The sequence below is a fragment of the Salarias fasciatus genome, chromosome 19 (assembly GCF_902148845.1).
Source record: "Salarias fasciatus chromosome 19, fSalaFa1.1, whole genome shotgun sequence".
NCBI classification, from domain to species: Eukaryota; Metazoa; Chordata; class Actinopteri; order Blenniiformes; family Blenniidae; genus Salarias; species Salarias fasciatus.
Window position 1 is genome coordinate 7,226,667 of NC_043763.1, and position 13,181 is coordinate 7,239,847.

Here is a 13,181-nt window from a genome sequence, read left to right on the forward strand (position 1 = left end):
CAACTGAAAACTGAAATTCCTCAAGCTTCTTGTGGATTTTTAGTCACATAACTCATGTATATTTCCTCTCGGTGTGTATACGACACCTGCCGGTCTCTCTGGGTTCAGCCAGGACTGGGAGTAGTCTGATCCTGAATGGACAGACGAGACACGCTCCCCGGGGCGTCAAGAGCGCCTGAACACCTGACTCCTCTTCATTCACCGCGCCCGACAAACAATCTGCGTGCCGTAATATGCTGAGATGTGTGTGTGAGCATGGGAGAGCGGCGGTGCGGTGGCAGGAGGTGGAGGGCTGAAGCAGTGTGGGTCCGACGCTCAACACATGGAAACATGAACAGGATGTGGACTCTGGTCGCGTCTTTGGAGGTTGTGTGTTTTACTGTGCTTGGATCGGCAGAAGATTCACCCAGGTGAGACATGCAAGTTGTTTTTAACCCGAGGATTTATTTTATTCCATTATCCAGGAACCTTTTGCGCTAATGCTTTGGATCTTCTTTCTCCTCTCGCAGTTCCACCTTGTTTCTGATCGCGGCTCCAGACGTGCTGCATGCTGGGACGAACACCTCACTGGCTCTCACCGTTTTCTCCGACTTCCCAGGGAGAGTGACAGCTGAGGTGGCTCATCGGGACTCCAGAGTGTCCCAAACACAGGACTTCCGAGGAGGTGAATCTACAGCTGATTGGATTTTTATGGATTTTTTCAAAGTGTGAACGGACGAGCTTCCTCTCACGCTTGTGACACACAATATTGGTTTGTAAGCAGGGATTCAAGCGATCGATCAAGTATGCACACAGCTGTCTAAAAAAGCTTACTTAATTCATAATTGTCCTACTTCCTGAATCCTCTGTGTTGTATTGATATTGGTAATAACCGAACGTATTGGTCTCCAATACAGCTGCAACAAATGTATTTCTAAAAATGTCTCATACAAGGTTTTGATTTTGCCTAAACGTGATCATATCTTCCAGGTTTGACCAGTGTCCTCACGCTTCCTCCTGTGAGTACGTCGCCCATTCGTGTCAGCAGTCATAATAAAAATGGAGACCTCAGAGAGGTTCTGTAATCTCTCTCCAGCTTCCTGGCGTCACTCCGCAGAGCTCCCCGCTCACTCTGACGGTGAGCGGCTACAGAGGAGAGACTCTGGTTTTCACCGGCTCCACCACCGTCGGCTTCAGCCTCAGGAGCGTCTCGTCCTTCATCCAAACCGACCGGTCGCACTACGAGCCGGGCGACACCGTCAGAGTCCGAATCGCGTCCGTCCAGCTGGACAATCGTCCGTATGACGGCGTGCTGCATTTCACAGCGCTGGTAGCTTCCTGTTTTCTGTTTTGAAGGAACACACACAGATCAGAGTGAAGTGTTTTTATTCTCTTGGAAGTTTGATTTCCTCTTGGTTCGCGCAGCATCCCAGTGGGAATGTGGCTGAAAGCTGGGCGTCCGCAGGACGTCAGGGGATTGTGCTGAAGGACTTCAGTCTGCCTGAAGCAGCTCCTGTTGGACAGTGGACCATCAAAACCACAATGAATGTAAAGTCAAGACAGCATGCTTTATTTTTACATTTTAGAAGACAGGAGCTTGATTCGAGTCAAATCTTCTCCTCCTTTTCTCTCAGGGTGTGACTGATGAGTCCGTCTTCACTGTGGGACATTCTGGTAATGTGTTTTCACACTGTGTGCAGTCGTGGTAGCAGTGTAAGCGCCGCATCCCGTCACATTAAGCCGGAATCTTCCTTCATCTTGCTGGCAGAGCGTCCTCAGTTTGACGTCCTGATCAAGACGCCTCCGCAGATCCTCGCTGGAGACGGCGTTTCGGGATCCGTGAGAGCAGTGTGAGTGTAACGAATCGTATCACACTGACCGGCCGAGAGAGTTTAGAGCGGCGCCATGTTTGTCTCTGCAGTCGCCCCACTGGCCAGCCTGTGAACGGGACTGTCGTGGTGTCTGTGACCTCCGACCCTCTTCTGACCTCTGCCGTTCCTTCCTTCCTGCTGACACAAACCAAAGAGGTTTGTTTAACTGTGCCTCATCTGCTGTAGACGTAGGTTAAGGATGAGGAGTGTGAAGAGCTGCGTAACCTCGTCTTTCAGATCTACGGTTCAGTGCAGTTTTCCTTCAGCGAGGAGGAACTTCAGAGCGCGCCCCTCCGTGATGCCGTGCATGTCACGGCCCGTGTTACCGACAGCCTCACAGGTGTTTATCTCTCTCGAACCGAGTCGTGCTTGAATTAAAATTCATCTGCAGCTTCGACCGAAAAGTTTTTGTTGTCGCTTCAGGAGTCGAGTTGAACAAAACGGTTGAAGTCCGACGGACGCAGAACGCATTTCAGCTCAGGTTCCACAGTCATCCCTCCACTCTGAAGCCCTCTCTACACTTCTCTGCAAATGTAAGTGAAGTGTTTCTGTTTTCCATTTTCATTTCGTTCCAGGCTGTTTCTCTCCTGACCCGCTGTGCTTGTGTCCCTCAGCTCAGCGTCTCTCGATACGACGGGAAGCCTCTCGCCTCCGAGGACCGGATGCTCCCTGTCGTAGCTGAAATCACCCAGACTACATCCGCACTCACAAATGAGTCTGAAACTCTGACATTTCCAGCACCCGAGGACGGGAATGTCCAAATTAAGTTTCGATTACAAGATCAAGTCGTGTCTCTTTCTATTCGGGTGAGTATTTTTGAGTCACGGTATCAGAGAGGCGTCAGAGCTCCTCTGGGAAAACAAGCACGCGGCAGTTTCACCGGACGTAAGACGAGTAGTTTCAGACTCCACACCTCGACCCGTGAGGAAAAATAACCCCGGGATGTATCGAATTCTTTGAATTCCCAAAGAAAAAACAAAAGAATTGAGGCCATTCTTGATAAAACCCTGGAAGGTATTTTAGATATTATTTTACACCTTTGAAACCATGTTTTTAATACTTCTGTTTATATTCAGGCCAGATTCCAGTCGGGTGAGGAGACGCTGACAGTCGACGCCGACGCCTCTCCAAGTGGCTCCTACATTCAGATCTCGCCCGTCAACGATTCACCTGCTCTGGTATCACTACTTCTTAAAAAAATAAAATAAAAAGAACATCGATGAGGGGTGTCCAACTCATTTCACTTCAGGGGCAAATACGGCTCAATTTCATCTCAGATGGAGCAGAATAGTAAATAATCCTGATCGCCTGAACTGACTCGCCACACAATGCAGACTGAAGTGGAAAAGGAATAAATTAGAACCCTGGTTTAATCAGTATGGTGCAGTTAATAATTGTAGTTTCACCATTCTGGTCCACAGACCATGCATTTGACACCCCGACACACATGTCTAAATTATAAAGGTCATTTTTTTTGCAGATCCTTCATTTAATCCTTTATTTTGTTTTGCTTTCAGATTGGAGTTCCATTTCATCTACAAGTGGAAAGCACCTTCCAACTGACAACGCTGCACTTTGTTGTGAGTATATATCTGTAAAACCATCTTATAAAGAAGACTGTGGTGATTGCAGCCAAGGATAAAACATCTTGCACATCCTCACATTACTGTAATTTGATAATGTCTTTCATATTTAGACTTTTGCTGAACTTCTTATTTTCAGGTGCATCATATCATTCACACTGAAGTCCAGCTCACACCATGTGATTCGCTTCACTGCTTTACAAAAAATAATTCAGTCATAAATTTAAATCATAAATTAACATGTATGGTTGAATGTACCAGACTTCCTGGTTAATTTCTCATAAACAGCGCCTCCCTCCTAGGTGAGCTCCAGGCGTCAAGTGGTTACAGCCGGGACCAGGAACTCTTCGTCTCTCTCTCTGACCCCGGCTCTGTCCTGGTCCCCTGAGGCCTGTGTCACCGTCTACTGCGTCCTCTCAGACGGAGAGGTTATCAGCGACAGCGTGCACGTCCCCATCAGTCAGCACAGCTCCGTGAGAACCGTTTAAAAGCGCATTTCTTCAATGGTTACAGCCGTCTTTCCTCTGATTCTCTTTGTTCTTGCTCTGCTCAGCTGTCTCTGACCTGGAGCGGTGACAGAGCGCGCCCGGGCCGGCTGGTCTCCCTCACCCTGAGCGCCCTTGAGCCCGGCGCCAAGGTGGGAGTCGTCGTGACGGGTCGACACGACGACCCGCCTCCGCGGTCGGATCTGGATTTGAAAGTGGAGCCGGTACGACAACACTTTACATCTGTCAGAGTTTAAAGGTCAGCCGGTTATGTTCAAGGCGACAGTGATTGTCCCGACTCTTGTATTTGGGCTCCCAGAAGCGGCGCTCCCCCGTAACCTCCTGAATAATTGATGTTTATGTCCGTGGACAAAAGAGCAAAATTTAATCTGTGAAATTTAAACGTCTGTGAACTTCTCGCCGAGCGTCACCTGTTTGACCGCCGTCGGATTCGCTTCATTTCTCCTTTGTACATTTCACAGTTTGGTTACAAAGAAGCCTTGGCCGTCACTGACGCACTCTTCCATTTAGATAATGTGTGTTCACTGAACCGGCTGGTCTGGATGTAACGTATCTGTTGTGCTTTGTTCCAAACCGACTCCTGTTTCGACGAGCCGGTAACTCTAGCGGGTTCAGAGCAGGACCTCGGGGTCAATAAAGGGTAGAAGATGGAGGAAACAAAGCTTTGTCACTTTTGCACAGCTCCACAGCTCTGGCGGTTTTCATTGTTTGAGACAGAAAGGATTAAGAGGGAGAAACCCACCGCCGACTTTCTCGCTGCTTCACATGTCACATCGTCTTCAACAGACCCGACCTGCATTTCTTACGCTGTGATGATTCTCACATTCTCCATCAAAGTACAACGAGGTGGTCAAACTGATGTGGCGAGCAAAGCAGACTTCAATTTTGAAGCTTATGGTGTTTTTTAGCTGTATCACAGATAATATTTAGCCCACCTGATGCCTTCCTGTGACGCTCATTTTTAAAAAATGTAAACATGAAATATATTTGTGTTAAAACATAAGAAATAAAGGGAAGGAGTTATAAAACAGAGTAATTTACTGAAGTGAAGAACAGATCTGTGTCAGATCTGCATCGCAGGAAAGAAGTGTGTGTATATCCTGCCTCTGTGTGTCACAGTAAATCGTGATATATTCTCAATATTTTGTCAAAATGCAGAAATGTGACCTTCGGATGTTGACAAATGCAAGACTGAATCCGAAGAATCAGCCTGATGGATCTGAAACCGGTAAAGAATTAAACTCCCTCTCTATCAGAGGAGCCCTCTTTGTGGCCATTCAGCATTTTTTTGTCATGTATTTTCAAATCAAAAGATAATTAGCTGTCTGATTGTCTTTTGTTTTGGAGGGATTTCAGAGGACGGCGTCCTGACGGTGCAGAAGTACTGGAGCCCCTGGATGAACGCTGCTGAGCCTTTGCTGTGGTTAGACACTGACGTGAGGTGAGGCTCGAGAGGTAAAGGTGATGGAAACTGATCAAATTCATCAATCGTTCTGTTTCGTTGCCTTTTTTCTTTCCATCTTTCAGCGGCGAGACGTGGACCAGCGAGGACATAACGGTGCCTGACGGCGTCACTTCTCTGAGGGCTTTGGCTCTGGAGATGTCTGAAAACCTGGGTCTGATTTTCACACCCGTTCCATCGCAGGTCACCGAGCATCTGCGCCATTTTCACTGACACCTTTCTAAATATGATCAACAAGGAGGACACTATCAGCTCTAAATACACATATTTATCTCGGCAACAGCTGGCTGTGTCCAAGGACTTCTCCTTGTCTCTGGACGTCCCGCCGCAGCTCATCAGAGGAGAGGAGATCGTGCTGGAAGTGAACGTCGTCAACCATCTAGAGGAGTACATCGACGTATGTCGAAATCCGTCCTTGTGGTTTTCAGTGTTGGCAGTTGGCATCACTAAAAGAAGCCCAGAGAGATTTAAAATGAAATACTTGTGAGCTGAGACACACTTTTTAAAAACGATTTACAGCTTCTTTTTTTCTTGTTTCATCCGCTCTTGGTGAGAATCTCAGACTGTGACTCAGGACTGACCTTTCCGTGCTCTTCATGCAGTCTGAAGCTGTGTAAACAAGCAGCATTAGCTTATATTGGCTCGACTGTTTAGTCTGTGGGAAGAAAATAACAGGAGGGTCATTTCATGTGAAGCCAGGAGAGGCTTCCTAATGCACCAGCAGAGATTTACACTCTGCTCCGTCATAGAACTGATGCTAATGTGCCATTTGCTGTGTGGAGAATGTCACAAGCACAGATCTTCTGGATGTTTTACAGTGGGCGTGAAGTGGTGCAGAGATGCAGAAGATGTGCAGGAAGGAAAAGGGATGTTGCACTAATTTCTGAAATTATTCTTTCATAAGTCATGATGCCCAACTTTCAGTAGAAACATGAGATAGGGCCTGGACCTTAGTCAGCTGGTTAAAAACTTTTTGCAGTAATGTTTTGAGGAGTGTGTAAGGGAACGGATCCAGCTGTGAAGGTTGTGTGGTGCTGATAGAGACAGAATTTCATGCTGTTTGTTTGAAAGGATTCTATAAATAGACGCATTTAGAGCATGGGTGTCAAACATGAGGCCTGTGAATCAAAATCGACCTGTGAGAGGCTCCGAACTAGCAAGCAAATTCGACAAAACTTCAAGGGAAACAGATATTTCTGATTAGTAGAGAAAATACTGAGACCTGAGCTGAGATATCAGTGATCGGTCAAATCTAGTCCTATAGAAATGTGCCAAAGGCAAGTAAAATGTGTTTACTGTTGCAGAAGGATGATTCTTGAGACAACCAGAATAATTATTGATTTGTGATGTTAAGGATAAACATCTATCACTGTCCTTCATGCTATCACTGCTATAACCATGTCGTGTTTTATTCCCACAGGTCATTGTGCTCATAGCACAAAGTGAGACTTTCGAGTTTGTTTTGTCAAGGAGAAGCAACTTGTCTGTTATAAACGCCCAGAAACTCACCTTAGGGAGTCACAGGTCTGCTGCAGCCCGGTTCCCAATCAGGCCTTTGTCTCTCGGGGACGTGGAAATCGCAGTGGATGCCGTCTCTGCAGAGGCGTCAGAAAGCCTTGTTCGGAGAATAACGGTGAAGGTACGGTGCCAGAGAAGTTACGAGGTGACGACTGCATACTAGATGTGCATTTACGCTGATGACTGCCACTTATTCTCTACGCCTCTGAAGCCTGAGGGGGTCGAACAGTTCTCCTCACAGACCCTGTTTCTGGAGCTGGACCCAGCGAGGAACTTCAGCTCCACACCCGTCTCCTTCTCCTTCCCGCCAGATGTGGTGCCGGGCAGCCAGAGGGCCCATGTGGCGTTGGTTGGTACGTTCGACCGTTGCTCCTTCCTGCCGTGCTGGTGGCCGCCCCATCCCAGCATCGTTTGTGTTTACTTCTAGCGAACGAGGCGTGCGTGTGATGCGCTCTCCATTTCCTTTCTGTTTAGATGATGAGTCCACAGATATGTGCTGAAAACATTTCTAGCAGTAAATGTGAAAAGAAAGGAGGGAAGGATGGACATCAAACAGGAATGTTTATGGCAGACAGATTCTGAACAGCTGTCAGGCTGTATGGCCTGGCTCCATTCAGATTCAGGGATGTTGGGCATTTGTCATGCTAGAGAGGAAAGCTTTAGGATTTTCCTGACTTGGAGCCAGAATTGAGTTTTTCGTGCTTGTTGTGACAGTGAGCTTTGCTGAGCGGTAAGCGGGACAACGGGTGTAAAAGTGGATTTCCACTTCCTGAGAATGAGTTTTATAGGTTTTTTTCTCCTCTTTTCCACATGGTGCATTTTAAAGGATTGACCTGACATTTGAATCGGACATCTACAGAAATATCATTTCAGTCTCATTTCCTGAAAAGTTGAGATGTAAAATGTAACTTCAATCTGGCTGTACTTCTTACATGATGTACAGCTCATTTCAGTTCAGGGTCCACAAACAATACGAACTCAATTAGGAAAGAGCAGTAAAATTATAGCATCGAAACCAATAAATACGGACAGAAAATATGTGAGTACATCTGGAAAATCTGCCCGAAACCGCCTGCATGTGTTCACAAACTCACTCCTCATGGTATATAGCTTTGATTCTCATGCCATTGTAACAACAGTGAGGTTGTTAACTCTGATTGCTGCACCAGTGATCTATCGGCCACGAGCGCTCTCATGCAAGCAACACTTGTACAAACACACTCCTTCCTAAATGGTTTGTACGAGTTTAGAGGGAAATTACGGTATTATATTTTTCTTTTCATGTTTTTAATTTTTCGTCTGGCACACAGACAAAAAACAGTTGTCCAGATTTGATATTACACAGTCAGTATACTGGTATCCACATCAGTTCTTCACTATTTCTTGTAATTTTAGAGTAAATTTCATTTTTAAAATATAATATTTATTTAATTCAAACATTTTCATGTAAAAGTATTGAGGCTTTTGCTTAAGATTTCAATACCAATGCTTCATCAGCTTTAGATTTCACTGGGTTTGTAGGATAATCTCAGTATTTCTAACACCAGATTCACTTTCTGCTTTCTTTCTGGGTCACTTCACACCTTGTGCAACAGTTAAATCTTTCCTCCTTCCCTCGTGTATCGCGTTACGCAGGTGATGTCTTGGCTTTGTCCATCAACAACATGGGCTCGCTGGTTCAGATGCCTCTGGGTTGCGGAGAGCAGAATATGATCCATTTTGCTCCGAGTGCTTATTTTCTCCACTACCTCAACATGTCGAGCAACGATGACGAAGAGATCAGGAGCACAGCTCTGAGCTATCTGAAAGACAGTAAGCTCCCTTTAGGATGGATTATCAATTCAGTTTTGCTACATACTGTTGATACACTGGGCTGCAAATGTATTCATACCCCTTGAACTTCTCCACATTTTGTCGCATTCCAGCCATAGATGTATTTTATTGAAAGTTTACGTGGCGGATAAACACAACATGAGGAATACTTGTGAAGCGGAAGGACAATCATACGCTGAAAAGTGTGTTGCGTGAATTCTTCCCTCCTGACTAAACACTTTGTAGAACCACCATTAGATGCAATCACAGCAGTAAGTCTTCTGGGGTCCTTTTCCTACCATCTTTGCACAGTGTCCGAGAAGGGTCACCACCAAGAGCAAAGATTACAACAGAAAAAAGATACCGCGAAAATGCAAAGGAGAAAACACAACAGCAAAAATCCACAATCCTCAATGGAAGTGCGTATTGTTGGGGAAAAATAGACTTTGTTTCAGGGGGAAAACATTTTTTTTTTTTTCTTGTGAAGGGCTTAAAATGGAACCATATAATGTATGGCGTTACAGCATCCATTTTATTGTATGTTTGATTACAAAAAGAAAAGTAATGTTATTATGACAATGTCAAAACAGTAATGAATGTTGCTGTGATTGAGCAGCAACATTTTACTTACACTTCATTAAACTGTCCTGTAATCAAAATAGTTTCTCAGAAAAATATTGTCCTACAGAAGCAAAGCCTGTTCTCCTGACCACTGCACTGTTGGGACTTCTGCTGTTGTGTTTTTTTGCCACTGTAGTGCTGCACCCCTAGAAACAGAATTTTTTCGCATTCTTCTTTTTAAAATAGTGCAACCAGATTGGATGGAGAGCAATTTTCAAGTCATGCCGGAGATTTTCAAGTGAATTAAAGTCTAAACTTTGACTTTTCCATTCTAACACATGAATAAGATCTAAACCTTTCAGCTCTGGCTGTATATTGAGGGTCTTTGTCCTGCTGGAAGATGAACCTCTGCCCAAGTCTCAAGTCTTTTCCTCATTGCCTTGTGTTTGTCTCCATCCATCTTCTCATCAGTTCTGAAAAACCTTCCTTCATGCTGCATGTTGTGTTGGTCTGTCACATAAAATCCCAATAAAGTACATTTACATTTGTGGTTGTAATGTGATAATGTGGAAAAGTTCCATCAGTATCAATAGTTTTATGAGCCATGCCTTCTGTCGTATTTCATGATGAGCGTGTTTTATATGTTGCAACAAGGCTATCGGAAGCAGCTGTTGTACCGACGAGACGATGGTTCCTTCAGTGGTTTTGGAAGCAGGGACGCCTCTGGGAGCACATGGTGGGTAATCAATGGGCCCTCTATGTTCATCCATCCATTTCTCAGGCCAGGTTTGACTCTGTTAGCAGCTGTTCAAGTGATTTAGTCCTAATTATGAAGCAGTTATACATAATATTTAGCAGTGATCTAAGTTTTATCGCTCTGATGTTCTTCTCGCTCTCTCTGTGATGCCAGGCTGACAGCCTTTGTGCTGCGATGCTTCATCTTGGCTAAACCCTACATGCACATAGACCAGAAGGTCTTGGACTCGGCCCGGACTTGGCTCATACAACGCCAAGGACCCGACGGGGAGTTCAGCGAGGCCGGCAGGGTGATCCACACCCAGATGCAGGAGGGAATCGATCGAGATTCAGTCGCTCTCACTGCTTATGTCCTGGTGGCTCTTCTGGAGGATGGAACCTTTGCTGTGAGAAATATTAACATCCACCAACAATTTGTGGTTGTTTCAATATGAAAACGAGCCTCGCAGAGGAAAATTTAAATGCGCTCATGTCAAATTTGCAGTGTAACGCGAAATCGGCAGATGAATCCGAGCAGCCAGCCCACGTGACTCTGGCCCAGACGTACCTGGAGAACAAGGTGTCGGGCGGAGGAGTCAGTAACTACAGCCTGGGCCTGGCTGCGTACGCTTTAGCCCTGACCGGCAGTCCCGTCACTGTTACTGTCCTCGATGAACTCAACAGGAGAGCCGACGACACAGGTGCATGAGAAAATTCTGCACCATTAATGATAACATCCGTCACCGCCACAAGTCTGACATCCAACCACAAATGCATCTTTCTTCCATCAGATGGAGTCAAGATGTGGAGCACATCTCCCGGTTCAAGTTCTCATGAGCAGCAGTGGCATTCGAGCCAGATCGAGATGGTCTCCTACGTCCTGCTGGCCCAGCTCAGCCGTGGCGGTTTTGTTGAAGGCATCGCTCTCATGAAGTGGTTAACCAGGCAGCTCAGCTCTTTCGGGGGCTTCGGGACGACGCAGGTGAGAGTAAAACCTTTTAACCGTCGCTGGCACAATAAAATAGAGCAGCAAAACAGTTCATTCACAACATTTTCTTTCGTTTCTTTCTTTCTATTCCTTCCTCCTCAGGACACGGTGGTCGCCCTCCAGGCTCTGGTCTGCTATGCCGTGTATAGCGGCGCAGACACCATTGAACTCAACTTCAACATTTCCGCCCCGTCGTCTTCTTTCACGTCTCTTTTTCATATCGACTCCACCAACTACCGAGAGCATCAGAGCCGAGAGGTGCGCTCGTGAGCCGCCCGATCAGATGATTTGCCTCAGCTGGAGTCGGACTCTCTTTAATCTAGAGTTTGACTTCATCTTCCCTAGCTGACTGCTGAACGTGATCTACATCTAAACATTTACATGGAAGGAAGAGGATTTACCATATTTCAGGTAAACTGTGTAACCATTTCATCCGTATCCATTACATCGCAGAAATGAGTTGCAGGCGGTAGATTTAAAGCGACCCTCACGTCGCAGGAATGCTTCTATATCTACAACATGTTTAGATCAACAAACAGCCCCACCGCCGGAGTGTGCCCAGAATAAATGGATCGCAGCAGCTGTGCATTACGGCTTCACCCGCAGCTCCGCGTCCTGCGTTATACATGCTAAATCGAAACAGCTAAACGCAAGTACTACACGATGACAGACTCCTATAGCAGGGAACATCTGGGGCACAGACCGCAGCCAGGCGCTCCTGGTGTACCTTCGCTGAGGACGACGGTGAAAAATAATCATTTCACCATGTTCCATACTTCCCAGAGATCCCACTTATGCTACATTTCCTGTTTTTGAAAGGCTTCGTAATGTTTTACGCTGAAACAAGTGAGAAAATGCAGAAATACACCTGGAGTTCATTTATTGTCTGTGGGATCAGATCTCAAAGCTTTTAACAGCACAGGAGGAACTATGCATTTCAGCTTTCCCTGGTGAGATTTCTCATCTGTTGAGTTTTAATCAGTTCTGTATTTTTGAATTCATCCAGCTTAATGTCTTCTACAACCTGGAGGCTGGAGCAGCGTCAAGGACCGTCCCACCTGTCAAAGAAGCTTTTTATCTCCACGTTAATCTGACTGATGATGGCGATCATAGTCACATGATCCTCTCTATCTGCACAAAGTGAGTCTAACACATGAAACTGTGTTAGTATAATCGATGATGTTCACGTGTCGGACTCAATTTTTGTCACCTCCTCCAGATTAAAGGACAGCGAGGCGATTCCCAGAACGGGGATGGTCATCATGGACGTCTGCATGCTCAGCGGTTTCGCTCTTTCTCCTGGAGCTGCCGCTTCAGCAGAGCTCATCAGGAAGGTGGAGATAAAACCTGACAAGATCAGCTTATATCTGGATTCAGTAAGTGTTTAATTAATGCGCTCTTTTTTTCACAGTCAGGTTCTGAACCATCCATCCATCCATCCATCCATCCATCTATCTATCTGCCCTTCATCTTAACCTGCTACATTCAGATTAGGCTTCAGTTTCTGTAAAACCCACAGAGATACAGGAGAACACAGCCTGCTCACCACTAAATAACCTTTACTGTAATTCAACCAAGCACTATGCGATTTACTCAACTCTCCTGGAAAAAAAAAAAAAAACCTCAAACCTAGAAATTATTAATGTCACGTCCTTCATTTAAACTTGAAACAATCTACATTCTGTTTATTTCACATGATAAAAACTACAATAAGATACTGTTGTTCTTGCTTCACGCCGATGCTGGTTTGGATTCTGTTAAATAGTCTGAAGCAGATGTTGTTGAAGAAAACAGTGTAATAAAGAGGACATATCCAACTTAATACTGATGTCGACTGTGGAAAATAGAGAAGTCATGCTCAGACAGAATTAAATTGACCAACAAAGCCAAGAGAAGTCTGTTTCTATTTGACCTTTATTCAACCAGACCAGTCATTAAGAACAGATTAAAGTGATGAGCTGGAGTTAAGATTATCAACAGGTTCTGAACACATGTAGGATTCGTAACAGCAAAATCAGACAATCTAGATGTGAAAGAGAGACATTGGTGGAAGTTTTACTTTATTTTAGGTGCTCTTCCAAGAACAACTCTTCCCTCATGTCCTCTGTTAATGTGAGGTTGAACGTATTTGCACTGTCTATACTTTATCTATCCCTCCATTTTTTC

The 13,181-nt window shown here is 45.4% G+C and overlaps 1 protein-coding gene across 1 annotated transcript in view; it reads left to right on the forward strand.

The window, feature by feature from the left end:
- The first annotated feature begins 330 nt into the window (after positions 1-330).
- The window catches only part of LOC115407111 (CD109 antigen-like), a 103,266-nt gene continuing 90,415 nt past the window's right edge, over positions 331-13,181 (forward strand). The window contains exons 1-24 of the mRNA XM_030117471.1: positions 331-410; positions 510-664; positions 970-998; positions 1,097-1,309; positions 1,405-1,527; positions 1,614-1,653; positions 1,748-1,818; positions 2,465-2,656; positions 2,927-3,028; positions 3,736-3,906; positions 3,987-4,142; positions 5,098-5,167; positions 5,287-5,380; positions 5,467-5,584; positions 5,685-5,798; positions 6,822-7,040; positions 7,131-7,272; positions 8,555-8,731; positions 9,947-10,028; positions 10,203-10,434; positions 10,566-10,728; positions 10,819-11,009; positions 11,118-11,281; positions 12,235-12,391. Of these exons, the coding sequence (XP_029973331.1) occupies positions 331-410; positions 510-664; positions 970-998; positions 1,097-1,309; positions 1,405-1,527; positions 1,614-1,653; positions 1,748-1,818; positions 2,465-2,656; positions 2,927-3,028; positions 3,736-3,906; positions 3,987-4,142; positions 5,098-5,167; positions 5,287-5,380; positions 5,467-5,584; positions 5,685-5,798; positions 6,822-7,040; positions 7,131-7,272; positions 8,555-8,731; positions 9,947-10,028; positions 10,203-10,434; positions 10,566-10,728; positions 10,819-11,009; positions 11,118-11,281; positions 12,235-12,391 (3,255 nt within the window). The remainder of the gene's footprint in view (positions 411-509; positions 665-969; positions 999-1,096; positions 1,310-1,404; positions 1,528-1,613; positions 1,654-1,747; positions 1,819-2,464; positions 2,657-2,926; positions 3,029-3,735; positions 3,907-3,986; positions 4,143-5,097; positions 5,168-5,286; positions 5,381-5,466; positions 5,585-5,684; positions 5,799-6,821; positions 7,041-7,130; positions 7,273-8,554; positions 8,732-9,946; positions 10,029-10,202; positions 10,435-10,565; positions 10,729-10,818; positions 11,010-11,117; positions 11,282-12,234; positions 12,392-13,181) is intronic.